Source organism: Chenopodium album, chromosome 5 (assembly GCF_948465745.1).
Source record: "Chenopodium album chromosome 5, dcCheAlbu1.1, whole genome shotgun sequence".
NCBI classification, from domain to species: domain Eukaryota; kingdom Viridiplantae; phylum Streptophyta; class Magnoliopsida; order Caryophyllales; family Amaranthaceae; genus Chenopodium; species Chenopodium album.
This window is the reverse complement of record NC_137838.1, coordinates 10,098,333-10,125,591: the sequence shown is the minus strand read 5'-3', so window position 1 is coordinate 10,125,591 and position 27,259 is coordinate 10,098,333. Positions and strand designations below refer to the sequence as shown.

Below are 27,259 nucleotides of genomic sequence, written 5' to 3'. Positions count from 1 at the left end.
AAACCCTAGCCTCCATTATTGAATTTTGAAGGGGCTTCCATCGATTTTAATCGGTGGAAAGCTCCAATCCTTGTTTCTTTATAGTTTTTTTTAGGTTCATAATAATGCTTCCGAACTTTTCTCCTTCGAAAGAAAGGGTTTCCGATCTCCTTGGAAAGACAAGGGTTTTTCGAAAGAGACCTCTTTCGAAAGACAATGTTTATCTCCTCTTTTCGAGGGAGAAATTTCTTAGTTTTGAATCCATGGTAGTAGATCTAATGGATTGTCGTGAAATTATTTCGTTGGTGAAAAAGTTATCAAGTTTTCGAATATGGACAGATGAATCAGAAGGAAAACAACCTCACGGCTACAAAGATCGTTAGATTGTCTCTCCAACAAGGCTATAATTTTCAGCGATATAAGCGGGAGATGTTCCGCAGTGCAAGATCTACTTGACGATCGTAGTTTCTATGAACGAAAATTCTATTTGATTCAATATCTTATGTATTTGTTAACGTCGAATCTCTATTGTAGATGTCGTATGACTTTTAATTAATGAAATATTTTTGCTATACTATATATATATATATATATATATATATATATATATATATATATATATATATATATATATATATATATAACGTTATCAAATTATTATAGATGTACGAGACACGTTAATATAGAGTATCTCTATTTTGTAGAACTTGTAGTTTTCTAACAAATTATGAATTTATAATTGAGTTAGAATCCCTATTTTTAGTAGGAATTGAACATTTCATTTTATAGATTAACGAATGAAGATTCAAGGGAATAAAAAAGATTTTCTAATCTTATTATACTTTGTATAATTAAAACTTTTTTAGTTTGGTGATTAGTAAAAAAATCATTAATTTACTATGATGTTATTTTAAATCTTTTCTTATTTATTTATAAAGCAAAGAATTAATTTATTTAAAGTTGTTGTACGTTATTGTTCTATATTTTAGGATTTTTAGGCTGTAGATTATTTTTTTTAAAGTAAATTGTCTTATTATATTTTAAGGAGAAAAAAAAAGAAAAAAATGGTGGGAAATTTTTTTATTGTGGACCCGACATGTGTATCTATGGGATTTTTGGTCATTGTTTTAGTATATAGTATTGATATTGATTGATTGATTGATGTAAAGGTGATTAAAAATAATCATTTTTACAAAACTAATCATATAAAACTCTTCTTAAATTGAAACCAAAAACAAATTAAAAAGCGAAGCTAATGCTGAATTTAAACAATTTAAAAGCTCAATTAAAAAAAAAAAATCATATGTTAATAAAGTTGAGAAAATTTGTCTTTGAATATTGAATTTCACTTTTATTTCTTAGTAGATGTGGATATGGATTATTTAGAGTGGGATGAGATGAAGGGTTGAGAAAGAGTAAAAAGTAAGAGTGTGGAAAGATGAAGTTTTACTCTATCCGTATTTTATTACTTGTTTCACTTTTCTTTTGTGACTGCATTTTATTACTTATTTCATTTTCTTTTTTGAAAGCTTTAACAATATTTTACTACTCCCTCCATCCCATAAGGCTATAATATAGTTCCTGTTTTCTTAGTTTGGATAGATTCAAAATATTATTCCTTTTTCTATTTGTGGATAGTACTCCCTCCGTGTTTTTTAAATGCATCACTTTAATTTTTGCATCATTCACATACCATGGTTGACTTAATTTTTTCACCTCTATAAAATAAATAAATGTTATTATATAATATGTCATTAGATTCATCATAATGTCTAGTTTCATAATTTTGTTATAATTTTATCTAATTAACAATTAAATATATTAATGGTCAAAGTTGCATCACGGCGAATGTGCCGGTCAAACTGATGCAAATAAAAAAAAAATATAGATGGAGGAATAAAAATTGCATCCTTACTGATGTAGAACTTTTTTTTTCCAAAATAAAGGAGGCCACAATTTTCTCCATCAACCGAACATTGATCGAAAAACTCATTTGCAATTAAGGTTCGTTCTCCTTGAAACTAATTTTTCAATAACGAACAATGGTTTACATCAAAACAATAAGGCCTAAATAGAAATTTTCAAGTTTTAAAAATAATTTTTAATGTAGGGTAAGGAATGAATTTGACATTTACCACAAGACAATATAACTAGCAACACTAGAATGAGAGACACAAATGATTTGTTTCTTGCCATGGTTAACTAATGTAGTTTCTTTTTAGGAAAATTAAAATTGTATATAACCATCCCTCAAATCACCTAAATTTGATTTTACCACCCTTTTTTTTTTCTGTTTATTTTAAATAACCACCCCTTAAAGTTAAAAAATTTAGAAATCACCACCACTTAACTAAAAGTTATCAATTTTTGTGCCCAAATTTGATCTATTAAGGTTTTGGAGGCCATTTTGGCCCATGGATCTAATTTGAGGTCAAAACACCAAAAAAAAAGTATCAGAAATGCCTCATTTTAAGAGTTTCACGCAAATTGAGGTAATTTTTTACATGCAAAATAAGGCATTTTCAATAATATTTTTAGGAAAAATTGAAAAGAATAATCCCACCTTTGCTCTATCTGCTCAAAACAAGCCAACATTTGCGTATTCTGGGAACGGGCCAACCTTTACCCCCTATTTTCTCAAAACAAGCTTTTGACCAATTTTATAATTTAGTAACCTGTTTAGAAGGTGACTTGTCACATGTCACCTTCTAATTGGTTGTTAGCTTAAATAATTAAAAAAACCCAAAAAAATAAATTAAAAAAGAACCACCTCCTTCGTCCTGACTCAGCCCCTACTACCATAGCTACCCCTTTTCCCGCCGGCCGACCCAACACCAACAATCAACAAAGCCGCATAACCACCGAGCCTTGGCCAATTGACCACAACCAGCAACCCCACATCCACCACTGCTTCCAGCAACCGCCCATCACCACGCAACCTCCTTCCGCTCACAACAGTAAGCCACCAACCCACCACCAGCAATCAACAAAGCCATACAGAATAACTCATCCAACTTACCCCAAGGACCGAAATGGCGAAATTACCCCCACCCCTTCCTCGCCGTACAAAACCTACCTCGAAGCAAGCAATTTTAATTCTGGAATTTGGCCATGGCGAAGCGATCTAATTACATAACTAAATTTTATACCAAATCTCTCCATTTTTTCTTTTGGAAATCAAATTGAGTCATTCTTTAAACTTTCAGGCACCTTTAACTTCAATTACTTTGGAAATTAAATTGACCATTGTGATTACTTTGGAAATCAACTTCAACTTTGATTACTTTGGAAATCAAATTTGAGTTTGATTTTGGGGTTGGGTGGGGTAGAGCTCTGGTCGACGCGGTGGATTTCGGGGCTGGATAAATTACAGTTAAGGGGGTTGTGGGTTGTGGGTTGTGGGGGGAATGGTGGTGGTCACTAATTAGTGGTGGGGCAGTGATTGTGGGTGTGGGAGTCAGTTTGGTGGTGTTAGGTGGTGATGTGGTGGTTATGGTGAATGGTGCTGGTGATTATGGTGGTGAAGATGATTATAGAAATTTTTTTTTAAAAAAAAAAAAAAAAAAAAAAAAGTTAACTAGCTCATCAGGTATCATGTAAAAGGGACTAAAGAAAATAAGGGGTAAAGGTTGGCCCGTTCCCAGAATACGTAAAGGTTAGCTTGTTTTGAGCAGATAGAGCAAAGGTGAGATTATTTTTTTCAAATTTTCCTATTTTTTAATTCTAACCTCAAATTGAACATAAAGCACCAAAGTGACCCCCAAAACTTTAATAGACCAAGTTGTGGCACAAAAATCAATGTATTTATTATTAAAAATTGAACTTTTAGTCTAAAGGTGGTGTTTTTTTTAAAAAAAATAAAATAAAATAATAAATAAAACTTTAAGAGGTGATTATTTAAAATAAACAAAAAAAGATGGTAAATTCAATTTTAGGTGATTTGAATGGTGATTATTTACAATTTATCCTTCTTTTTATATATAAAAAATAAGAATATGAAGGAGGATGTACATGTACATATAAAGTATTATAGAGATGTGAGCAAATTGTTTAAAATTTTGGTTCTTTATATACTTGTAAATTGTTGTTATTATTAGTGAATCTCTCGTGATATCATATCTCATGTCATCTAGTTAGATATGAATTTATTCCTAATTATCTTATCATATCTCATGTGATTTATTTAGATATGAATGCATTCCTATCATATCTCAGTATCTCATGTGATTTATTTAGATATGATAGATAATAAGAGATTCACAAATAATAAACAACACTTAGCAAGTATATATATAGAGTCAAAAACTTAAACAATTTGCTCATATCTCTATAATATATTATATACTTGATATATAAATCCTCCATACTCTTAATTTTGTATAACAAGAACTACATTAGTTAACCATGGCCGGAAACACATCATTTATGTCTCTCATTCTAGTGTTGCTTGTTATCTTGTCTTGTGGTAAGTGGCAAATTTATTCGTTATCCTAGATTAAATATCATTTTTAAAACTTGAAAATTTCTATTTAGGCTATGTTGTTTTGATGTAAACTATTTCCCTACCTTATAAAAAGTGGGAGAATACTCTTATGAATAGTGTGAAGACTATTATACCCTTAAAAAAGTTAATTTACATACTCGCCCTCAATTAAAATTAATTTTGATGCATTTAAGTATTTAACCTTTCGTATTTTTGTCCGTGGGAGAATACTCTTATGAATAGTGTGAAGACCATTATACCCTTAAAAAAGTTAATTTACATACTTGCCCTCAATTAAAATTAATTTTGATGCATTTAAGTATATACCTTTCATATTTTTGTCCTCTATTTCTTTTGTTTATCTTCCTTCTTATCATACAACCGAAAAAAAATTCCAAAACTCATGATTTCTCAATTTTCTCTTTTCTCACAAACTACTTTTCTGGTTGTTGGAAAATACTGCTAACATGTCAGTTTCCATTTCGGTACTCCCGGTCACCACCCACCGCTGCGATAATTCTATAAGGATGATGACCTGCTGGTTGTTTTTTTATATACTAAAAGAAATGTAAAGTTTGTGCAATCTATTTTTTTATGTTATATGAAGAGGTGAATAAGCATGCTATTTAGAGATGCCCGTATCCGGTTAGAGTTGGAGACATCTCAAGATTGGTTGAGTTGACGGATGAATGCAATAATGGTACCTTCGTAGTGGTGGAGCGTAATTGCTTGGATACCATTAAAATGATAAACAAAATAAAAAATAAAAATAAAATAAAAATAATAACACATAAGAGTAATACTTTTGAATTTTTGATGTAATCTCTTTTAGTTGTGTTTATAGGGGAGTCAAACAAAGCAACTCTTTTGATGAGTCTTCTACGGAATGTAGCAGTTATGTCTCACATATGAGGTACTATAGTCTTATGCTTTTGATTAAGAGGTTGTTTGAAGATGTATTTTGTTTTAGTTACTGTGTCATTGTCTCGATTTTTATCCTAGGAAAAGCTTATAGTTTAATAGAAAAGAGTTAAGATTTACTCATACATCATCAGTTAAATACTCGTAGCTCAAAAATGCTATCTCCTCTATTATATGGTCCAAAGACTATCTAATTGCAAGTAAATATACTAATTCACATAGCCTTTGTGCCACGATGTTCAATGAGGATTTTGTCCTCTCCATAACACTCCTATTGTAGTCATAGAATGATGCAATATCTTTGATTGCCTTTTCATATAGTAATACGTACAATGATGAGTTATAATATATATGATCATTCTCAAAATATATAATCATAACACAAAACATGTTTCTACAATTAAATAAATTAAGATATAATCTCTTATTGATCGACCTATGACAAGTATAATTCTACAGCAACTCAAAGTACGTAAACTTTGAGGTTCGAATTTATAACTCCCCTACGATGGCTAGTTGTATCGCGCGCATCGCGCGCGTAGGCTTCCCTAGTTTATTGAAAATTAGTTTTCATGGAAAAGATGTTTTCAAGGAGAACCTTAATTGCAATTTTTTTTAAAGAACCTTGATTGCAAATTAGTTTTCTTTTGTTTGGTTGATGGAGGAAAATGTGGCTTTATTTATGTATAAAAAAATATTTACCATTAGTAAGGATATAATTTTTCACCACTAGAATTTTTGTTCCACCCCTCCACAAACCAAACAAAGAAAAGTGAGAAGATAAAAATTTTATGAAAAAAACCAAATGGAGCACTAATAAAAAAATCCAATTGTTATTTTTGTTTAGTATCTCAATTAATATTAACAAACAAATTATATTTGTTAGTGTTACTAATTTACATGCATGGAGCATAACACAAATACACATCATTACATATGTAGTGGAGATTTTTATTATACTAGATCAATTTAATTATTAAATAAAGCATTGCAATAAAAAAAAAATAAATTAAGTATAATACATTCTTTGCTCTTTTATTTTATTTTATTTGATTTATAATTACAGGAATTAATACTACAAGCTCAAGGTCTCCTCAAAATATTGGAATCGAAAGAGGGCCGACTTGCTTTAATAAAGACGGATGTACAGATCAAGATTGTCAGGCATATTGTGGGCCAAACGCTAAAAATTCAAAATGTAGTTTTCCTAATGTATGTTGTTGTCAAGCATAGACTTCCTTTGTAATCAACATATTTAAATAATAATGATCAGAATAATACTCCGTGTGATGCATGGTTATTATACTTCCTTCGTTTAAAAAATTATGGTTTTTGTCTCATTTGTTAGAAATCAACATATTTTAAAAACTAAAACATTTTACTACGTATTACATTAGATAAAACCCGTGTAATGCACGTTTTTAATGCTCCCTTCGTTTTTTTTTTTTTTTTTTAATTTATTTATTTATTTTTTGTCCCATTTGCATTAAATAATCTTAGACGATTTAATGCAAATAGATAATTTTAAGCTTTAATTTGATGCGTTATATACATTATATTTTACGTTCTATCTATAGAATAATACGAAGTACTTATTAGAATTAGTTGTTCGTTAGATTACATTGTTTGGAATCATAATTTGTCTACTAGTTGCTTGGTAATTTTCACAATGAGGTAATCATGCTATTATTATAATCAAATACCTCCAATCAAGTTCATGAATCTAAAGATTAACTTCGTACTTAAACTGCCATATTAGACTAATTAGTCCACTAATCACATCCCATCTAAGTTTGACAAACATAAATTAATCTTCTTTCTTATCTAAATTGGTTGTTCTTGGGTGCAACAAAAGCCACCAACTACTTGAATTTAAACATTCTTTCTTTTGTTCAACCACTTCTAATATATACTTAATTTATATAGTTATATAAATGTTACATTCATGGTTCTGTTATATGACCATATCTTATTATAATGATATGATCATGCAAAGTCCGGGAAATCGAGAGATTATAGAGTTGAATTTGCTAGAAAACTATGAATTCTTCGAAGAAACTGATGTATGGCAGATCGTAATTCATCCTATGAATGAGAAGTATGGAAATCGATCGTGCAAAGATCCCGAGTTTTGGCATGCTAGGCAAGCATTTCTTAGTAGCTATCATTTCTCTGAAGGAGAAGATGATGATACTACAAGATATAAGCTTAGAAGATCGGTAAGAAAGATAAATGGGGTTGTTAAGGAAGTTATCTTGGGATTTTATCGTCGAAAAATAATGCAATTGAAGAAATTGAGGGTTAAGACTTATCGAGCTAGTTTGGTTCGTCCATCTATACTTTTTATAAGATGTTTTGTACCATGGAGGAGTAACAAGGAATAGATGTTACAGTATAATATCCTCATACAATCATACTTGTAAGGTCTTGTTTACCCTAAAATGTTCACCACGCACGTACATTTTTTTTTTTTTTTAAATTATACTTTTCCCGAACCCCTACCCCCTATTTTCTTTAGGGGTTGTAAGAGGGTGCAATCGTTTGTTATATTATATACTTCGTATAACATAAATATTCGACTTGTATACCTTCTTTGATCAATGTGATTGTTGCATAGAATTCCAAACTTGTAGTGACCTACATAGAGCTCTTTCTCATCCTTTATTCTTTTGTATAATATTTTCTTTCCATTGATCTATCATCTTTTCTTCTCGTTCATTTTATTGGTTATTTCTTGTGCATCATTATTATCTAATTCGGTATCTCTTTGTGATCGAACAAAAATCAATCAAACTGAATTGTTGGTGCATTTAGATCATAAGGTTATATTTGATTTTCTAGTAAGTTAAATGAAAGTTAACTAACCTACATAGTATAAAAATAGTTTAAGAGAATTAAAAAAAGGCGGTGAAGATTTAGTGACCCAACTAAAGTATAAACCCATATTCAAATACTTAAACCTTGACATGCTTGATCAAGTTGGCGAGCTCAAGGCTTAAGCCATACTGAATAGCACTGGACTACTGCTACACTCATTGTAGTAAGCTCGAGTTCTATATAGGTTGTTTTTACTAAGGCAATAGCTCTCAAACATTACAAATTTTCTACTCATTCCCACCTTATTCAATCCTGATGAAATAAAACATGGAATGAAAAAATCTCCTTTATTTAACTTCCAAACAACCACACGATTGTTTTATGTTATCAAATCATTTGACTACATAGATGCTAATTTCTATTATTAGTCAAACTTGCTCATATCATCGTATGATTATTCATGTCATATTTGAAATGTTTTTTAAGTCAATATCTTTGGTGACTAGAAAGAAATTGGTATCAAGTCAATAACATGCATAGAATTTAATCAACCAATTTACACACAGAAATTTGCACCCAAAAAATAAATTACACTTGCAATTTACAACAAAAATAAAGGAATTGAACAATAGTTTAACAAATAATTAAGTAGATTAAGTTAAATAAAGTAAAACTTTAGGCATGAACTAGTAACCCAGGAAGAGCTCACTTGAACCTCACCATATTTCTGATTTCATTTTCATTATCTACAAGGGAGAACCAGAATATTACTATTGGGGGACCAAAATCTTCAATTCCTTTGACTTTTATAAGGACAAGTAAAAAAATTGACCTATTTTCAAATAAAGTTTAAACATTTTAACCTAAATTTTATTTAAAAATTAGAAAACTGGTGGTTTGGAAGCTTCCACCGGTCCCCCTATATTCTATTGGAGTATATGAGTATGACTATATGAGTTTATGTCTTTCATCCAACATAATGATTCAAGTTATATACTACCTTCGTCTTATATTTTTTATAATTTTGAAATATTTTATGTCTCATAAGTAATACCGCATAGTTGTAAAAAACATAAAATGAAGGTAGTATTATCTACGTATATGTGGTTTACTTTCCTTATCAAAACAATAAAATAATAGCGTGTTACTTCTGCATTTAGTATACGTACTTGTTACTTTATAATATTGAAAGCCTATAACCATTGAAACACCCTATCAAAGTGGAATAACCCTAACTCTAAAAAGAAGTCCATGAGTGAGAGGAATGACTAAGAGAGATCCAAGAGATATTGGCTAGCTACTAGAAGATGGATTATCTCTCTCTAACTCGAATGCCATCTAAGCAAAGAACGCTAGTCTCTTAATTTTGGCTGTGTGATTTGCCAGGAATCGAAGGTGGTTTTAGCGCGAGTTGGAGTTGCACAAAGCCTATTGTACGTTTTGGAGGAATGCCCCGGGGCAAATGATGGAGGCTAGGTAGTGTCAAAACCACAAGTTCAACATGAGGTCAATCCTGAAGAAAAAGGGTTACTAATTGCATGATTACTAATTGTTAGTTATCATGCATGCAATCTCCTAGCAAGTTCATTAGCTATTTATGATGTATGACTGTTTAAGTTGATGACTTTCTTTGTTTCATTAAAATTGAAGCAACAATAATTCTGTAAACAATGTCAATGAATCACAATCGTCATTAAATGTACTTAATGTGAAGCTCTTGAAAGGCATCATATCCCTAGCTACGTACATTTTTTTTTTACAAGGCACGACTGAAATTGTGCAACGACAAAGAGATTATGCTTTTAATAAATCGTAATTATGTTTCCATCTGGCTGTGGCTAATTAACATGTATGTTGATTGTGATGTTGAAGGTATCCAAATCCAATCCACGGATCGTAGTAGCTTGTGTATAAGGTGATGATGCCATAATAGCTAAAATTAAATGTTTGAGCGACTTTCTCTTGGTTCTTAACCAAAAAAAAAAAAAAGTAATGATAGATACGTTTTGCGGTATATACTTATAGAGAACCATTAAACACTAATCGTTTTAGTGTTTATTAATAAGGAGAAAAATAGTTATTCCAAGTTTACAATTACCACTAAAAAAAAAAAAAATATGATGTCAATGTATACAACTTCATAATTCTTAAACTTTTGTGACTTCCATAGAAACAAGTTTGACACAACTAATTGTACCACAAACTAATGATTATAGTTCACAATCTCAATTCATTTAGTATAATCATAATTAACAAAGCTCTTATTAATAATAGTCCTAACCACCCAAAACACTTTACTCCTCACATGCATGTACCCTAAAACTTATAAATTAACACTTGATCCATCAAGAACTTAGTATCAATTTCCTAAATAAGTAACAATTTACTTGCATTACATGACATGACAAGATTTTCAAAGTCCTTAATCTATGAACTTTTTCTCTCCGTACAAGCAATGTTGTTTCCAAATACCAAAAGATCTTCTCTATAGCTAAGCAATGAGGTCATACATACACTCAATTAGTCAATTATAAATAACCAAAATAAAGAAAAAAGAAAATAAATATCACAACTTGATCTTGACAAATGACAATTGAAAACCACGCAAACACATTTATTCACAAACAAGTGTGTTGTGTGTATGGTATTTTGGTAGTTTGCAATCACATAAAAACATTATTAGTTGCACTTGTCCAAACTTTATAATTTCTTGCAAATTAGATGGCATCACATTCACATAAAAACTTTATAATAAAAGTTTTTTCAACAATAACATCTAACCAACTCATCAAACGATAATTTAATTCCCTAAAAATTTTATGACCACAAAATTTATACACTTTTGTTAATGTCCACATATAAGTGTACCCTACTAAAATGTGTTGGACTAATTTGTGCCCTTAATTTGATCGTGTAAAAATCTTGAATCCTTATCTTTTAATTCAGACAATCCAACATCAATTTCTCCACCATTCAAGTTTGTTTCTCTCTCCTATATTTTTTTGTATGATTTATACCCCAATTTCATTCACATTTATATTTCCTCTTCTTTTCTTTCTTATCTCTAAGAAAGAATATACAAAGAGTTAGGCTTAAATTATAAGTAATTTTTCATCTTTTTGATTGAAATAAATTCTGGGTTTTGTTAAATTGCTGGAATTTTCATCTGGGTGTATCTTAATTTTTGAAAATATTGGAATTTTGAGTGAGAAATTTGGGTTTTTGTAGAGAAAAAAACAGAGTAGAAACAGGGGAATTGAAAAACAGAGTAAAAAAAAAAGTTGTTAAAAAATGAAAATTCAGTGTGATGTTTGTGAGAGAAATCCAGCAACAGTAATTTGTTGTGCAGATGAAGCAGCGCTTTGTGCAAAATGTGATACAGAAGTTCATGCAGCAAATAAGCTTGCTAGTAAGCATCAAAGACTTCAGCTTAATTGTCTTTCTAGCAAACTTCCTACTTGTGATATTTGCCAGGTAATTTCACTTTAACCATTTTTTTTATTTGATAAATATAGATCATATTTGTAGTAGGTTAGTACTCGTGCAATATACGGATTATTTTAAATAAAAGTTGGGGATTAAGATGACTTTGTTTCATAGTTTACTCTTAACTTGTTGATTAAAAAACTTTGACTAAACTAAATAGACAAATTAACTAGTTTTATATGGCTAAAGATATATTATTCTATCATATGAAGTGAATATATATACGAAGTATAAGTAATATAATTACATCACCAAAAAGGTCCACTTTGTTTACTTAATTACAACTTTACAAGGGCCTAAACTTCTTATTATATGAAGTGATCTTGTGATTTGTCCAAGATTATATTGCTATCAAATCTACTTGGGAATTTGTGACCCTGTTATTTAGCTATTTAACAAATATTTCCTCTTTTTGCGAGTTATCTACTATAGAAGTTATCCGTATCATGTTACTCGGATTTGGATATTCATATCTTACTCGATCTGCTTAATTGCTTTAAAAACTAAAGGGTTGAAGTATCCTACCCATTTCCTTAGGTTAAATTAAGAGTCCGAGATAACATAGCCTTGCTACCGCAGTAAGTTTAGGAACCAATGTTTCTCTTTAGATCTTTGAGGAAGGTTCAATTTTATGGATGAGTCAATGAAATGAATAGGTAAAGCTCTTATTTTTAGGGTATATATCAAAATAAAAGGTGAGAAGTGTGGAGCTTGACTTTGAATCTTGATATGAGTTACATACTTGGACCTCTTTGTCCAAGAAGAGGATAACAGTTTATAATAAATCATCAATTTTTGGAGGTAGAATCACTAGAATTGAATATATAAGAATATGCTTAAACTGCCTATCTAAAGACATAGTTCCTAATATGATCAGATCTGTATTCTGTCTGTTTACAATAATTCATGTACAATATAGAAAAATTATATTCTCAGCTACTCCATTTTTTACAAAGTAGAATTTCTGCTGATCTTTGCTTCATTTTTTTTTGTTACAGGAAAAGACTGCATTTATCTTCTGTGTAGAAGACAGAGCCCTTTTCTGTCAGGATTGCGATGAATCGATTCATGCAGCTGCAACTCGCGCTGCAAACCACCAGAGATACTTAGCCACTGGTATACGGGTTGCCCTGGGCTGCCTCTCGAAGTGCAGAAATGAAACTGAAAAGAACTGCACAGAGCCATCCAACCAAAATGCACCACAAGTCGCGGTAAAACAACCAGTGCAACAGCCTCCCAACTTTTCACCTCCCTCGTCTTGGGCTGTTGATGATCTGTTGGAGTTCACTGATTTCGATACTGACAATAAGGTGAGGAACATTTGCTGCATCTAAGTCATTTTACCAAGTAGTTAGCTGTAGAATCTTATTGACACTACTAGTATATAGCAGTAGAAATCTTATTAAGTTTTTCATTATGAAATGTGCAGAAAGGACAGCTTGAGCTTGGAGAGTTCGATTGGTGGTCAGACATGAGTCTGTTCGGCGAGCAAATTCCTCATGAAGCCTTAGCAGCAGCTGAAGTTCCACAGCTTCCAATGTCAATACCAAGCAACCATACAATGCAATACAGACCTACCAAGACGAGCATGCCCAACAAAAAGCCTCGGATTGAGATTGCTCATGATGACGATGATGAGTACTCAATCGTCCCTGATCTTGGTTGATGTAGCAGTCTGTTATATGGCCTCTTGCCAATAACAAAGTTTTCAGTAACATGATTGCAATGGTACATTATGATATAGTACGCATGTGTAAATGTTGCAAATCTGAGAGCTGTAAATTGAATGATATGCTACTATGAGGTTTGTAAATTGTTCATAAATCTCTGGTTTGAGGGTATGAACATCTTCAGATAGACTTATTGGACAGTAATATCAGGATCATGCATGAAAGACTTATTGTTTAATCGTTCTTACTGCTGAGACAAGCTTCCCTCAAGTGCGCGTTTTCTTTAGAATTTTGAGCATGGTGGAGTGTTTTAAAACCCGCGATCTCATCTAAATCAAACATTATAGCCCTAAACTGCCCCAAAAGTGGCATTCGGTGTTTCACTCGAAGTTTTTTGTATATGGTCATGCGTCTGCCTCTCCAATCAAAGCTCTAAGGGCCTGTTCACATTTACTGAGCTGAGCTAAGCTGAATATTTTATGAGAGGGGGAAATTAGAAACTGAAGTGAACTGAGCTGAACTGAAATTAAGTAAATGTGAACAGTCCCTAAGCCTCTAATAGTCTGTTCTAAATACTGAAATAGTGTACAATTATTAAAAATTCTTAACAGCACAATGCAATCAAATTTGTTCGCCGACACTATATGTGATTAACACATCATCTCCGCACCTACATCATGAGAGTTTGAACCTTGGTTTTGATTAATTATTCTAAACTATAATGTACAATTATTGTGGAGTAGTAGTTTATTTTAAATACAATTTTTCAATATGAAAATAATGATGTACAAAGTAAAAATTAAAAATTTATGATGCAAGTGTATCAAATGCTAGTTATATGTAATAAAAATCAAAGTCTACTACAATCTTTAGCATCTCATTGATGATTTATATATTTACATGCTTTCATGATAATTTAGATGGTAGAAAATAAAATTTTTAAGAAGTGTCAGAAACCATAAGTTTTACGGAGTGTGTTACATTTTCAAATGTCAAGTGACGTAATTTCATACATACGTAATACATGTAGTTAGATGATTTATTTTCAGGATTTATATTTTGGTTCATATTATACCTCATTTTTATTTCGAGTTCAAACTTTGTATATTCAATTAGTTCCTGTACATTCATCCCCTTTGAAAAATAATATTACCAAGTCAATATTTGAAAAGAAAATTTTAATTATAAATTATTCATTGATACATAGAAGAACAGAACTAATAACACCATCTTTCTGCTGATTATATTCATTAATTAGAAGTTTCCAGAAAATTTAAGCAGGGCCAAATATTGCACAAAACACAACTGACCAACTATGGACCTATGATACACCTAGACATAATGATTAAAGAAAGCAAAAACAATTTCATTCAAAGAAAGAAAGAATAAAACATATAATTTAACAAAGAAGTTTAGGTTGATCTGACCTCTTCCATTGATGCCTTAATTTATTCCAAACTGCCAAAACAAATGATTCACCATCTTCTTAAGCTTATAAATTATTTATTATCACACTTGATAATGTTACCAGGATCTTGATATGAAGTATTACATGTTACTTTCTTTTTCTCCTTCTCAACTTCGACTTATTCGATATATAAACAGCATCACTGCTACAAACTTTATCATTTCAAGCACATTTACTATAACACAAAACATTTGTATACCAATGGAAACCAAAGAGCACCAGAAAATGTCCTTCTACTTCATCACAATGGTCATTCTTGCCATTTTCAGATCGATGTCAGTCCACTCGACTACCTTGAGCTCAGAGATTGATGTCCTAAGGGCCTTAAAGGAAGGGATTGATCCCAACTCGATTCCAAGCAATTCATTCATCAGCACCTGGGATTTTGCACTGGATCCTTGTGAGAGCACAGGGGCTCACTTCCTTGGGATCCTCTGCTCGATTCCTGAGGACAACTCAAGCAGTCGTATCACGATACTTGACCTGGATGGTGTTGGGTATGATGGATTTCTCACTAGTGATATTGGGAACCTGACCGAGCTCACCATCCTTAACTTGAGCAGAAACAAGTTTCGAGGACCAATTCCCGACAGTGTAACCAAGCTTAACAAGTTAACTGCACTTGTGATGTCTGACAATTTCTTTACTGGCAGCTTACCACTAGGACTAAGAAGACTGAAAAGGATCCAAGAGCTAGATGTCTCGCGTAACAAACTTACCGGCTTGATACCTACTTGGCTCACCAACTTTAGGAGCCTCGAGTCCTTAAAAATGGCAAGCAATGGATTTTCTGGGCGTATCCCTAACTTGGCAGGGTTATGGCAGCTTCACACATTAGACCTCAGCAACAACCAACTATTTGGGATCCTCCCTCAGCTTCCAACAAGTTTGAGAACATTGTCTCTGAGCCACAATGTACTTTCAGGGAGTATTCACTCGATATACGAGCTCCAAAACCTCAGATTGTTGGACCTGAGTGATAACAGATTCAGTGGCAGAATCAGAGGAATTGTCAGCTTACCCGAGGTTGTTAGTCTGAATTTGTCAGTCAACTGGTTCACAGAGCTGCAGGTTCCCAAATTTGCAGGTGAATCTACCCATCTTGAAGTGCTTGATGTGCAAGAAAATCGTCTAACAGGCCACCTACCAGCAAATTTAGCCACAATGGAGAGGTTGACAGCAATATACCTGAGTCACAACCAGCTTTCTGGACCAATTCCAAGGAGTTTTGGTGTGAGGCTAGGTGCTCCTTGGAGGCATGTGTTCCTCAATCACAACTTTTTGGTGGGAGGTGTACCCCCAGAATTCGGCATTCAAAAGGTAAAGGTGACGGGCAGCCTAGCACACAATTGTCTCAAGTGTCCGAAAAATGTAACCATGTGTGAAGGAGGTCAACGCCCAGCTCCGGAATGTGCAGGGCAAAGTGTCGAATTTTTACAATAGGAGGAAGCACCAGCTAGCAAGCAGAAGTAATTATAATGTCTTTCGTTTAGTCATAATCGTTTGTAATGAGATATATCAGACGAGAATAACTGTGTATTGATAACAATTTATTTAAGGTAAATAAAGCTGATTACTTCATAAACTGATATTAGCATGTATGTTATTTGCACTATGCCATTAAATACTTCATAATTCCTCATGTCACATTATAGCAAGTGGGGAGGTCTAAATGAAGAATGAAATTACAACCCTAACCAAATTAGTTATATTAGAGCTAGGCTGTCGAGGAAGTGGGGAAAAGAAAGGGGAAAACACATGCCTGAAATTATGAAACCTAGAACTCCAAAATGATCTGCATGCAGCAGTAGCTTGTGTTCCAGATCAGAGAAGCCAGTTGGCTTGACATTACCAAGCCAACTAGAACTGAGAACCGAACCAAAGCCAGCTAACAGCTTGTTTCCTAATTTCCACAAGAACCTGGGTAAAGGCAGCCAGGAAGACATATGTAACGAATACCACTAACGGGATATACAAATCTGGTTCATTGATGTCATACATTGGAAGTCTATAGGAAACTTTTGAAGAGCCATCCAGAGATTAAGGGTGTTGAATTTAAACAACATTGTACTTACATTGATTTGCACATACTCGGAGCTGGACCGAGAAAAATCTCCCCATATGCCCACAAACCACCTCAGATATATCCAGAACCGACTGCAGAGAACACACTTCCAAATGCAATGAGCTGGGGATAAGCAGGAGATCTCAGCATACCAGGCTGAGATCCCACAGTGCTATACATCTGCAACAAAATTTACTAAAATGAGCCAGGTTCAGAAGTAGTGATTCAGAAAGAAAATGTGTTTAATAATTTTGATTATATTCTCACTAACTCACATAGTCACGTTACAGAAATATAACAGCGGAGTATTATCTTAGTCCCCTTTTCCCATTAATAAAAATCCTGAAGACACCCTGATTTGTTGAGGCTAACATCCTAAACCTTAGATTTTAGAATTAGCTACTTAGATGTCAGCCATACGCTACCATGGTCATACAATGTGGCATTGTGCATCTCATAGAAATATAACACTAAGCCGAAATAGGTTGAAACTAAATTAAGTATATCTTAAATGGGATCACAAAACTTGGTTTGAAACTTTGATCCAATTGCTCAACAGTCACGACATACTCTCTACCAATGAAAAGATGATAAGCTATAGTGAGGTAAAAAACTTTCAGATGGTAGGCAACTTCATACTCCCAACTCTTTCCTGCTTAATTTAGTCAATAGATACCCTAGTTTGCTTAGCACAATAGACCAAATCCAGGTCCTTTTATTTCATTCTATTGAGCTAGACTTCGAATGTCCTAACTTCTTAAATGAGGTTATTATGCTACACCTTATGTTCAACTAATTCAAAGAATCAAAAGAGATAATCTACATTTCTACCCACATTGCTCAACCTCGAGCTAACTCAAACCCGAAAATAGCTGGTTAGATTTGATCATATTCATCCCAATTCTAAAAATAACACCATTCCAATTTACAAATTTATAAACAAGACCGTCTTACCATCATAAGACCTCGGAAGCATGGAAACTTATGAGACCGGGGTTTTCTCCCGAGAAAACCCCAACCTTTCCAAAACCCCACCATTTCCATGCAACATAGATAGCCCAAGACAAACAAACAACCTTACAATCCACCCCATTCTCTCACCCCCTAGCACCAACAACCTAGAGGTGATCATTGAGCGGGATAGGCCGAAGCTAAAAAAAATTAAGCCCACTTCTTGGGCTGGGTCGGTCCAAGCTCCGGGCCGGGATCTTTTGTGCCCTTAAATTTTCGGACCGGTCTCACTTTGATCACCTCTACGCAACCCCACAAAATTAAAAAGAAAAAAAAGGTTGCAGACATACATGGATGACAAGAATAACGGGTTACACAATCATTCCAAACATAGAAAGATTACATATTGTAAATTTAACCAAATTTCTATACAGTACAGTAGAAAGTACAAATATTTACTCCGATAGTAGAATTTAAACAGAAATTGCATGATGAAATACCTGATTTCTTGGAATTTTGATGATATGAATTAGAGCTACCGAAGTACTGAACGAAGTAATATGATAAATTAGTGATATAATTAGCATTGGAATCATCTCTGTTTTGCGTGGCTCCTAGACGTTCCCTTACTGCCTCGTGCCTACTCCATTTGTGAATTGTGAAACAAATGAGGACTCCAAATTCAGTGAGGGATTATATTAAAATAGCAATTAGGGAATGGATTTTAATCCTAATTAAATTTTAGCAAGGATAATTGAAGTAATATAAATAAATAAATAAATAAAGTGAAGTAATATAAAATTTATGGAGTGATTTCCATAAAAACAGTTTAAAGATTCAAAAATTCCCAAATTACACCCTTTACAAAAAAAATTCCCCAATACCGTTCAACTCAACATTTAAATTATTTATTTATTTTTCTTTAATTTACTAATATACTTAGCGGTTTATACATGTGTGTACCACAATTGTATGCACAAATTCTTATAAAGCTACTAATGAGTTAGCGGTTGTTGATTGGATTTTTTTTTTTTAAAAAAATATAAACACAACAAATTTGCTTATGTGGACCGTATGGGGATTTTTTTTTTTTTGGTAAAAAAAGGTGTAATTCGGAAATTTTAGCCTTTTTGAGCATTATCTATTAAAAACACCCAAATTTATCCCTACTATGTTCTTCGTACAAGGTATTAAACACACTTGACTTTGAAATAAAAATTAAAAAATCAATCTAATCCAACCTTGCATAAAAGTTGTCTGCTTGTCCCAAATGCCCCTTGAAAGGAAGGTTTTTTTAAAAAAAAAAAAAAAAAAAATTACTAGCTCATTAAAGGAAACACAAGATTACAAAAGTAATTCTAGTAACTAATAACAAATACCAACAAAATATTATTTCATTTGATAAGATTTTTACCTCTAAAGGGTATGTTCTCTTCAGCTTATTTTCATTTCAATTCATTTTATAATTTTCTTCTTTTATAAAATATCCAGTTCAGCTCAATCCAGTAAATAAAAAAGAGACCCTAATTCTACAAATACGGGATTCGAATCCTATTAGTAAGAAATTTCTACAGAGTTCACTTGATACTACCTAGATTACTCAATATGATAAACAAAGCACACGGTGTTAGGGGCAAAATCGACAAAGGGCGAAAATGGGTATTATTAGCGGTTTTTTTTTGTGGATTTTTAGCGCATTTAATTATAAATTTTCCTTAAACAAATACTACCGAAATATCATGTTGACTTGTTGAGTAACTTGGATTTTATACACTTCTATCATCACAAGAAAAAAAATATACACCGTACGAACTACTGAAAGCAAGTCCAATTGAATTTTTATTAAGGTAGTCGGAGCACTTGTAGCCTGATCAATCGACCATGGACCGCGTGCAGATGGAAGAAGCATTGATGGTCTTAAATAAGGGTCTTTCTCAAATCAAATGGCGCCTTAAATCTTCATCAAAGCTTCGTCTTGAGATTGGTTTGTTCCCCAAACTTCAATTTCATTTCTGGGTTTCTGGGATATTTACATTTTCCTATCAATTTCATGTTTACTTTGCAATTTTTGTTCAATTTATAGCATACCCACGTCTTGGTTAATAATCCCATTTCAGTGATTTTCAGTGTGAATTATTCATGATTATTTCTGTGATTTTCTATGTATGCTCTAAAATTCTGTCTTTTTAGGGAAAAAAAAATTTGATTTTTATGTGCATTGATTGTATATTGGTTGAATTGGCGTGATAAAATGATTTTATTTGAGAAAATGAAATGTGAATGATATAAAAAATCAGTGACTTGATGAAATTGGTGTTGTAGATGTTTTGGCATTGTGTTCAGGAATGAGGCCTCTTGTGATGGTTGACTATGGTGGAAAAATGCCTGAGCTGCAAGAGCATTTGTGCTCTCTTATTGACCTTATTCACAAGGTTTTTGCTTCAAAACTTCTACTTTTGTTTGGATCTTAATTTATGAACTCGCACTCGAACATGGGTATGGACACTAGACACTTAATTTAGGACCAGAAAAATAGAAAATTTTCATATTATGGATGAATTTGACATTTGAACTAGTACTTGTGTTCCACTCTAATGTAATTAATGTACGTAGTAGGTAGCAATGTAGCATAAGATATCAGAGACTATACAGAAATGTAACGGAAAATTGGAATTGGATTGGATTGATCAGTTGATCTACTTTTCCTATTAGAGAGACTATGTGACTAATAATATGAGTTGCCGTGTAGGAAATGCTAAGCAAGAAAATATTTTTCTTTTGCAGTTTTTATGTTTGCTATCTCAAAGTTTGTACTATTATGTTATGATGATAGAAAGTAATAGCCAAACTTCATGAGATTTTGCATCCAAAGTCAATTATGGTCAATTGTTTTGTAGAAGAAAAAGTAATTTCAAAAACTGTTTCGATCAATTTCTAACATTAACAAGAATTTGCATGTAGTGTATGGTATAGGCGCAAGTTTTTGTGTTAGCAACATCATTCTTCATAGATCTTGAGTGACTTACTAGGTGGGAAAAAATAACTTACCGTATTAAAGGTTTTCAAAAGCTGGCACACTAGGCACCTATGAATCTATCATCATATGCCTAACGCAAGTCCACAAGCAATGTGATTTTCTTGGAAATCGTATACCTCTCTTGCATTACATATAAGTTCTAAAAAGATTTCATGACTTTTTTTCCATATAGAAGTATTGTCTAACAATTCTCTCTTTCAGGAGTCTACTATTTTCCAGCAGTTAAGAGTAATGGTTATTGAAGATATGATCTACCTGTTAAATGTCAGGGAATTTGCTGAATTTGTTACCTGGAGCTTAAGCTTGGATGCAAAACAGTATTTTGTGGACCTTGAGCAGGATCCTCCTAAGGTAGCAGTAGAGGACAGCAATGTTTAAGCTGTTTGCATGTTGCTTGATATCTTTTGCCCTCTCTGACCTCCTTAGCTTTTGTCTTTCAGATGATATCAACAGCTGTTGGGAGCTCAACTATCAAGGAGTTGGTGTCTGTTCAAAATCTGTTCTCATCGGTGTTTACTTCTGATGGTGTTAATTGTGATGCTTTGCCAGGACAAAGTAAAGACCACCAAAGCTATGCTAAATCTTCTTCTAATCTGTGCCAATCCTTGAAAGTTCTTGATTTCAGTAGCTGCATGCAAGACTATCAAATCACAATACCGACTCTAAACGGGTGATTCCCGACCCTCTCAATCTTTGCAATTGTAGAAATGTGGACCTAGAAGTATGCTCTTCCCAGGGAATTCTATCTTGATTATTACCCAGTAAGGGATGATAGTAAGGTCATGGCTCTTTACTAATCAGGGTGACTTATGCAAGCCTTGCCCAGACACTAACCTGTTAACCAACCAATATTAATTGAAAAAGTTTTTATGTTACTGATAGATTGTGATAATACAACACTTCAAAAAGATCTAATGGTTCTGTCATGCATGTTTTGGATAACATTGTCTATATGTCAATAACAATGCTAGTTATTCATGGACTTAAATTCATAAGTGAAAAAAAAAAAAAAAAGATTGGTCTGACCACTTACTCTTTTTCTATACTTTTTTTTCATGCTGGTTTGGCACTTTGTTGCCTAGATTTGGTTCTAGCTAAAAACTTGAGGAAAAGGCCACTTGAAGATATGTACAATACATTTTCCTTTCTCTACTCCCAACATTTGTGCACGACCTCTACATCTTGGTTCTGGATTTTGTTTCTTAAAGCATAAAATTCATAAGTCAGGGTTATCACGTGACATGTTTTTACTTAAGAATTGTGCTTATTGAAGAAATTTTTTAATGCTGGTTGCTTTTATTTTGATTTAGATATTTTCTGGAGAATATAAGCATTGCTTTTAAGTGTAGCTCTTAATTGTATTCAGATGGCTTCTTGGATATCCAGTGGTGTACCTGTTTGACAAGGATCATATTTCAGATGCTATCTATAATCTCTCAACCAAGCCTCTTCGCCTTTACAAAGTTCTAGTCCACAGGTCTGCTGCCTTTGAACCATAAATATGTTGTTTCTTCTGTTCTGTTTTTCTCAATGCTTTCTTCATTGTTTAGCTGAAATTGAGAGTTAACTTTTGTGAAGGATCATGTGAAACTCTTAACATGAAGTGTACTGGATTGACCATAGGTCTAGACTTTAGACTGCTTAGAGGTGTAGAGAGGCTTAGAGATCTAGCTTACTGATGTAATATTACATTAACTGAATAATATATAGTGAGGATGATTCTCATTGTTTTATACACAAGAGTACATTTCCATCTATGAAACTGGCCTTTGTCTTTTTTTTTTTTTCTTTCTTCTTTTAACCACCAGCAAGGATATATTAATTCATATCAAAATCCGCCAAAGTCAATAGACTTCGGGCAAAAGGTCAGAAACTTACAAACTCATCACTACCTTGGAGTCCCATCTAGCCACTAGGTGAGCTAGAGTAGTCCCTGTCCTCTTTACATGAGAAAAGGTGAAAGAAGCAAAATTTGAGGAAAGAGCTAGGCCTTCGTCTTAATACACTGAATTATATGATATGCTCCCAGAGTTTATATATTATGATGAGATATCTGTTGAAGAATGTGAATTTGGAGCAAATATATATAGGAGGCGGTTTCATATTAATGACCACAATAGTGTGCAAAAAGTCAAGGTCTAGTGAGTTTTCATGAACATTCCACACTTTTCATCCTTATGACTAAGAAAGCTCAAACCTTCTGATACTCTTTGATATTCCATTCTTACAATTATGCCTTCATTTCTTCTCCTTTTTTTGCAGCTTCTTTTTGAGCTAGTATATGAACAAAGCACGTCCATAAAATTTTCATAACTAATAGAAGCTTCTCTTGCTCATCCTTCTGAACATGTGAAGTTAGGTGGAAACTAGGGAATGAAACAGTGATTTCTTGATTTTGAACTGATTTGCTTCTTTGTTTTTTCCAAAGTTTATAAAGTGGATCCTACCTTGTTGCACTTTGTTAGTTGAAACGAATACTACAAGAGGGGGGGTGAATTGTAGTTAAGTTCCTAATGACTACTTTTGCAAATTTAAAACAGAATATAAAAGGAACTTGATAGTGCACACACATTTTTACGAGGAAACCTTCCAGGGCCCAACTGGAAGTAAAACCTCGACCCTTCTGAGGGATTTCAAACACACAAGCAATCCACTATAATAGGACAATGAAGAAATTACAAACCTATTATAATCCAGACCTTTAAACACAAGTTCCAACTAGAACTTGTAGCACGGTAAGACTCAATCCTACCCAACTCAAATCCCCTGACTTGAATTCACTCGTACTCTCACCGTACCAATGCACTCTTTTTACAAAATAACTTCTACTGTATGTGATAATAAATCTCATACACTCTCACCCAAATACCCAATCAATTACAGTAAATAATATGTCTAGAATATGTTAGGCAAGCTATGCATAAAACCCGAAACTAATATGACAAGATAAAGCTTGGCAAACTTACACTTTGATAAAGCTCACAAGATTTTCTTCACGCATAAACTTACAAAAATCGAAAGCAGTTTTACCTCTACTATTTATACAAGTATAACTTGTATAGAAAGTAGGTTTTCAAAAGATAAAGATGTTAACTTTCCTTATCTCTAAATACGATTTTTGGTAAATCATTTTATCAAAGAAAAATCCTTTCCGAAAAATACAAGAAGATATATATTAGAGAATAATATCGTTTTGCAACTGATTTTAGGAAAATAAATTAAAACAAAATCTTTTTTCCAAAATCTATAATCTATCTTTTTATATTTTTCCAATTTTATCTTTTTGCCAAATTATCTTGTCACGTCTCTAATAGATTTCATGCATATCTTATTAACATATTTAACAATAAATCTAGAAGATAAAATCTTAACTAAATTAATATCTCAATGCCGCGCTTCTGTAATTCTGAATATCTTGGGCTTCACGCAGGCCAGGAACGCTGTCACTTGGTCTCCAGTTCACAACTGGAACTTCGCAGCCTAAGTTCCTTGTGGAACTTACTGTCTTCAGCTTACAACCTTCAAGTTCCTGTTAGGGAACATTCCTGTTAAGGAATTTAGTTCTTGTTAGAGAACTCTTCTTCTATTGATTAACTCTTTAAAGATTCTTCAAGTCTTCATAATACAGGATGTTCTTCCTTCACCAAGGTCCATTTCTCCTGTACTTAAACACTTGTAAACCTTTAGTTGAGTTTGCTTTAGTTTAAGTTCATCATCGTCAAAACTTATAAGCTTCAACACACTTGTATGAGTTGTATCATCAGAAAATCTGTGATTATTATCAGTAACAACTTGAAGAGCGTGCACTGAAATTCTCAAGTCATCTTTAACTATTGTCTAGCACATTAGCTCTGCAGATCAATAGCTAGCATTGTATTGATATAAACATGCCTTATGCCTTTCACACATTTGCTTATCATATAATCATGTTTCTGGTGATGGACTTAGAGCATATTGAGTGACTTTTGCTCTTCTATCCTGCAGAAATGCTTCGTGTAGCAATACCTTACCAACAGAGGAGCTAATGAGGTAAGCCCGGATTTTGAATATTATCTTTCTCACACATATTTACCTCTGAAAGCAAACTTACATTATATCAACAATCTGCTTAGTGCCAACCTTTTCTCCCTTTTTTTTTCCCCAAATAATGGTTTTGATATGCACTAATAAACTGGCTCTAAATTAATTATGGTAATCTCTTTCCCAAAATGAGGCAGTATGCATACTTCATGCTGAGTGCAAAGTCTTTTTTCTACTAATAACTTGGCTCTAGCATATTTTGGCAAGTTTTTTCTGCTAATCAGTGGAAGTTATTGCTGTTTTATCTTTACTGGTTAATACTTGGATAGACACATTCTGACTTGAAATACTGAACTTTCCTGCTTACTTTCATACGAGCTAATGGCTTAAACTGGCACTTTCTTCTTGCTTTATTTTGCCATTGCCCAAACACTGAGGGGCGTTTGGTATAGATATTGAAAATGGAGTGGAAAGGAAACAAATAAGAGGAAGGAATGGAATTATTTAACACTTACCCTTCCATTTGTTTGGTTTAACTATGCAAAAGAATCACTTAACCATAGGTCCTTTTCTTTTTGTTTGAGGAAGGTAAGGGTAATTGTTACCTTAGGTTTTAGAGAGGTAACAAATAGTGGAAACCATTACCCCTAGGTAATGGCAATTGTTACCTAAACCTTCTAACCAAACACTTAGGGCCTGTTCAGCTCAACTCCTAATTTCCTTCTCTTATAAAATATTCATTTCAGTTTAGTTCAGCTCACCTCAGTTCAGTTCAGCTCAGTTCAGTTCAGTTCAGTTCAGTTCAGTTCAGCTGAGTTCAGTCAATGAGAACAAGCCCTTAGTAATGGTAATGATTTAATTGAATCCATTTCCACACCAAATAATACTCTAACCAAAGATGTTCTGATAATAATCAGCATTGGTCTATGGTGATTACTTAGTCTAGCTCAGATAATACTGAACAGAGAATTATTAGAACAGAATGCTCGGCTATACTATCTGCTGCTGATAGAAGTCGGATTGGCTAAATGAAGACTTTCAAAATTCAAATCCATCAATTTAAGTCATTTCCTTAAATTGAGTGGTACCAAAGAATATTAGAGCAAGATATATGTAGGATCATGGACGTCCCTGTGCTCTTAAGTATGTGAACTTGATGTTGCAACAGCAAATACCATTTAATCATGTTTCATATTTTGGAGTCATCTAAAATGTGTCATGTTACAAACTGGCTTAGATAAGACTGAGGATAAAATTTAATCCTTTCATTTCCCCCAAATACATAAACAATCTTTTTTTCAATTATTTTGTAAAAACGTTCTGTATCACAAATCCTGGAATATGTTTACTTACATGAAGATGGTTACAGTTTTTCAGTGCCGTACGACTTGAGCATGGAAGGTCGCAACGAAACGTGGGCGGAAGCGTTTTGGGTTCAGGTGCAAGCGAAACATGAAAAATGTAAACAAGTTTGGAGGTCCTTGCATATGGAGGTCAGTGAATGCTATCCACAAGCAATTGCATTGTAAGTATCTGGTATCACCTTATCATGGTAGTTAAAAGCCCAATGGTTAAAATGTGATGCCTATTGTAAAATATAATTCCAATATTCTTTTTGGAAATAAAATTGCAAATTTTGTTGTACTCCATTTTGGTTTTAGAGCATTTTTAAATGAATGTTAAGTGTCCATCTTGAACTTTGGGGGTAAAACCGTAAAATTACACCTTTTGCTCCCCTTATTGGCACACAAGGAAGAATGTGAGTGGGTGTAAAATTTCACCCTGGTGGCCGACTGGCCGGTGTAGGATGGAATTAGTGAAATGTGCCTGAAATCATCATCAATTTTGGTTAAAACTGAATGTGACTATATAGTAGTTGATAGACAGAAATTTGACCTTTTTTCTCCTTTCAATGAGTTTGAAGATTCTCAAACACACACGTACAGAGTACTCCATAGTAGGGATACTGATTTTGGCACATGTGTGATTGATTTTGACACGTCTTGTTTTGAAATGTGTATAGAAAATTATGTTCTCAGGAATACAACAAATATTTATGTTAAGCCAATTAGCCAAAATCAAATACTACTCCCGGTTCTTATTACTCGCAACAAAGGAATATTTTATATCTCACAAATAATATCCCTTTGTTGCGAGTAATAAGAACTGGAGGTAGTACATAAAGTGTATTTAGAAAACATCATTTAGTTTAAACACCACCACTTTCTTGAGATTAAGTGGGGTTCTCCTCCACTTATATACATTTTGGAATTCTTGAACTTCAATTTCCTTTATGAATTAATTGAAAGAGGACAGAAGTAGTATAATAACTTAATAATAGAGGGTAATAACAAATTGAACT

At 33.1% G+C, this 27,259-nt stretch overlaps 3 protein-coding genes across 3 annotated transcripts; all 3 read left to right on the top strand.

Annotated features, from left to right (window-relative positions):
* Positions 1-11,174: 11,174 nt before the first annotated feature.
* On the top strand, positions 11,175-13,594 carry LOC145631850 (B-box zinc finger protein 24-like). Its single transcript, XM_081684053.1, has 3 exons — positions 11,175-11,674; positions 12,685-12,996; positions 13,116-13,594. Exons 1-3 carry the CDS (start codon positions 11,492-11,494, stop codon positions 13,350-13,352), a joined length of 732 nt encoding a protein of 243 aa, XP_081540179.1. The 5' UTR covers positions 11,175-11,491; the 3' UTR covers positions 13,353-13,594.
* A 1,431-nt stretch (positions 13,595-15,025) lies between these two features.
* Positions 15,026-16,267, top strand: LOC145632562 (uncharacterized). Its single transcript, XM_081684928.1, has one exon. The coding sequence runs from the start codon at positions 15,026-15,028 to the stop codon at positions 16,265-16,267; it is 1,242 nt and encodes a 413-aa protein (XP_081541054.1).
* A 3,331-nt stretch (positions 16,268-19,598) lies between these two features.
* LOC145630392 (uncharacterized) lies at positions 19,599-26,800 on the top strand. The gene is made up of 7 exons (XM_081682655.1): positions 19,599-19,824; positions 20,163-20,272; positions 21,079-21,228; positions 21,318-21,547; positions 22,244-22,354; positions 24,862-24,906; positions 26,267-26,800. Exons 1-7 carry the CDS (start codon positions 19,722-19,724, stop codon positions 26,424-26,426), a joined length of 909 nt encoding a protein of 302 aa, XP_081538781.1. The 5' UTR covers positions 19,599-19,721; the 3' UTR covers positions 26,427-26,800.
* The last annotated feature ends 459 nt before the right edge of the window (positions 26,801-27,259 follow it).

Excerpts from the sequence above, each read along its gene's own strand:
- LOC145631850 (XM_081684053.1), top strand. The coding sequence starts at position 11,492 with ATGAAAATTCAGTGTGATGTTTGTGAGAGAAATCCAGCAACAGTAATT. Across the intron at positions 11,675-12,684 it reads CTACTTGTGATATTTGCCAG|GAAAAGACTGCATTTATCTT; the intron begins GTAATTTCACTT and ends TTTTTGTTACAG. Across the intron at positions 12,997-13,115 it reads ATTTCGATACTGACAATAAG|AAAGGACAGCTTGAGCTTGG; the intron begins GTGAGGAACATT and ends TGAAATGTGCAG.
- LOC145632562 (XM_081684928.1), top strand. The coding sequence starts at position 15,026 with ATGGAAACCAAAGAGCACCAGAAAATGTCCTTCTACTTCATCACAATG.
- LOC145630392 (XM_081682655.1), top strand. The coding sequence starts at position 19,722 with ATGGACCGCGTGCAGATGGAAGAAGCATTGATGGTCTTAAATAAGGGT. Across the intron at positions 19,825-20,162 it reads AAAGCTTCGTCTTGAGATTG|ATGTTTTGGCATTGTGTTCA; the intron begins GTTTGTTCCCCA and ends TTGGTGTTGTAG. Across the intron at positions 21,548-22,243 it reads ACAATACCGACTCTAAACGG|ATGGCTTCTTGGATATCCAG; the intron begins GTGATTCCCGAC and ends AATTGTATTCAG.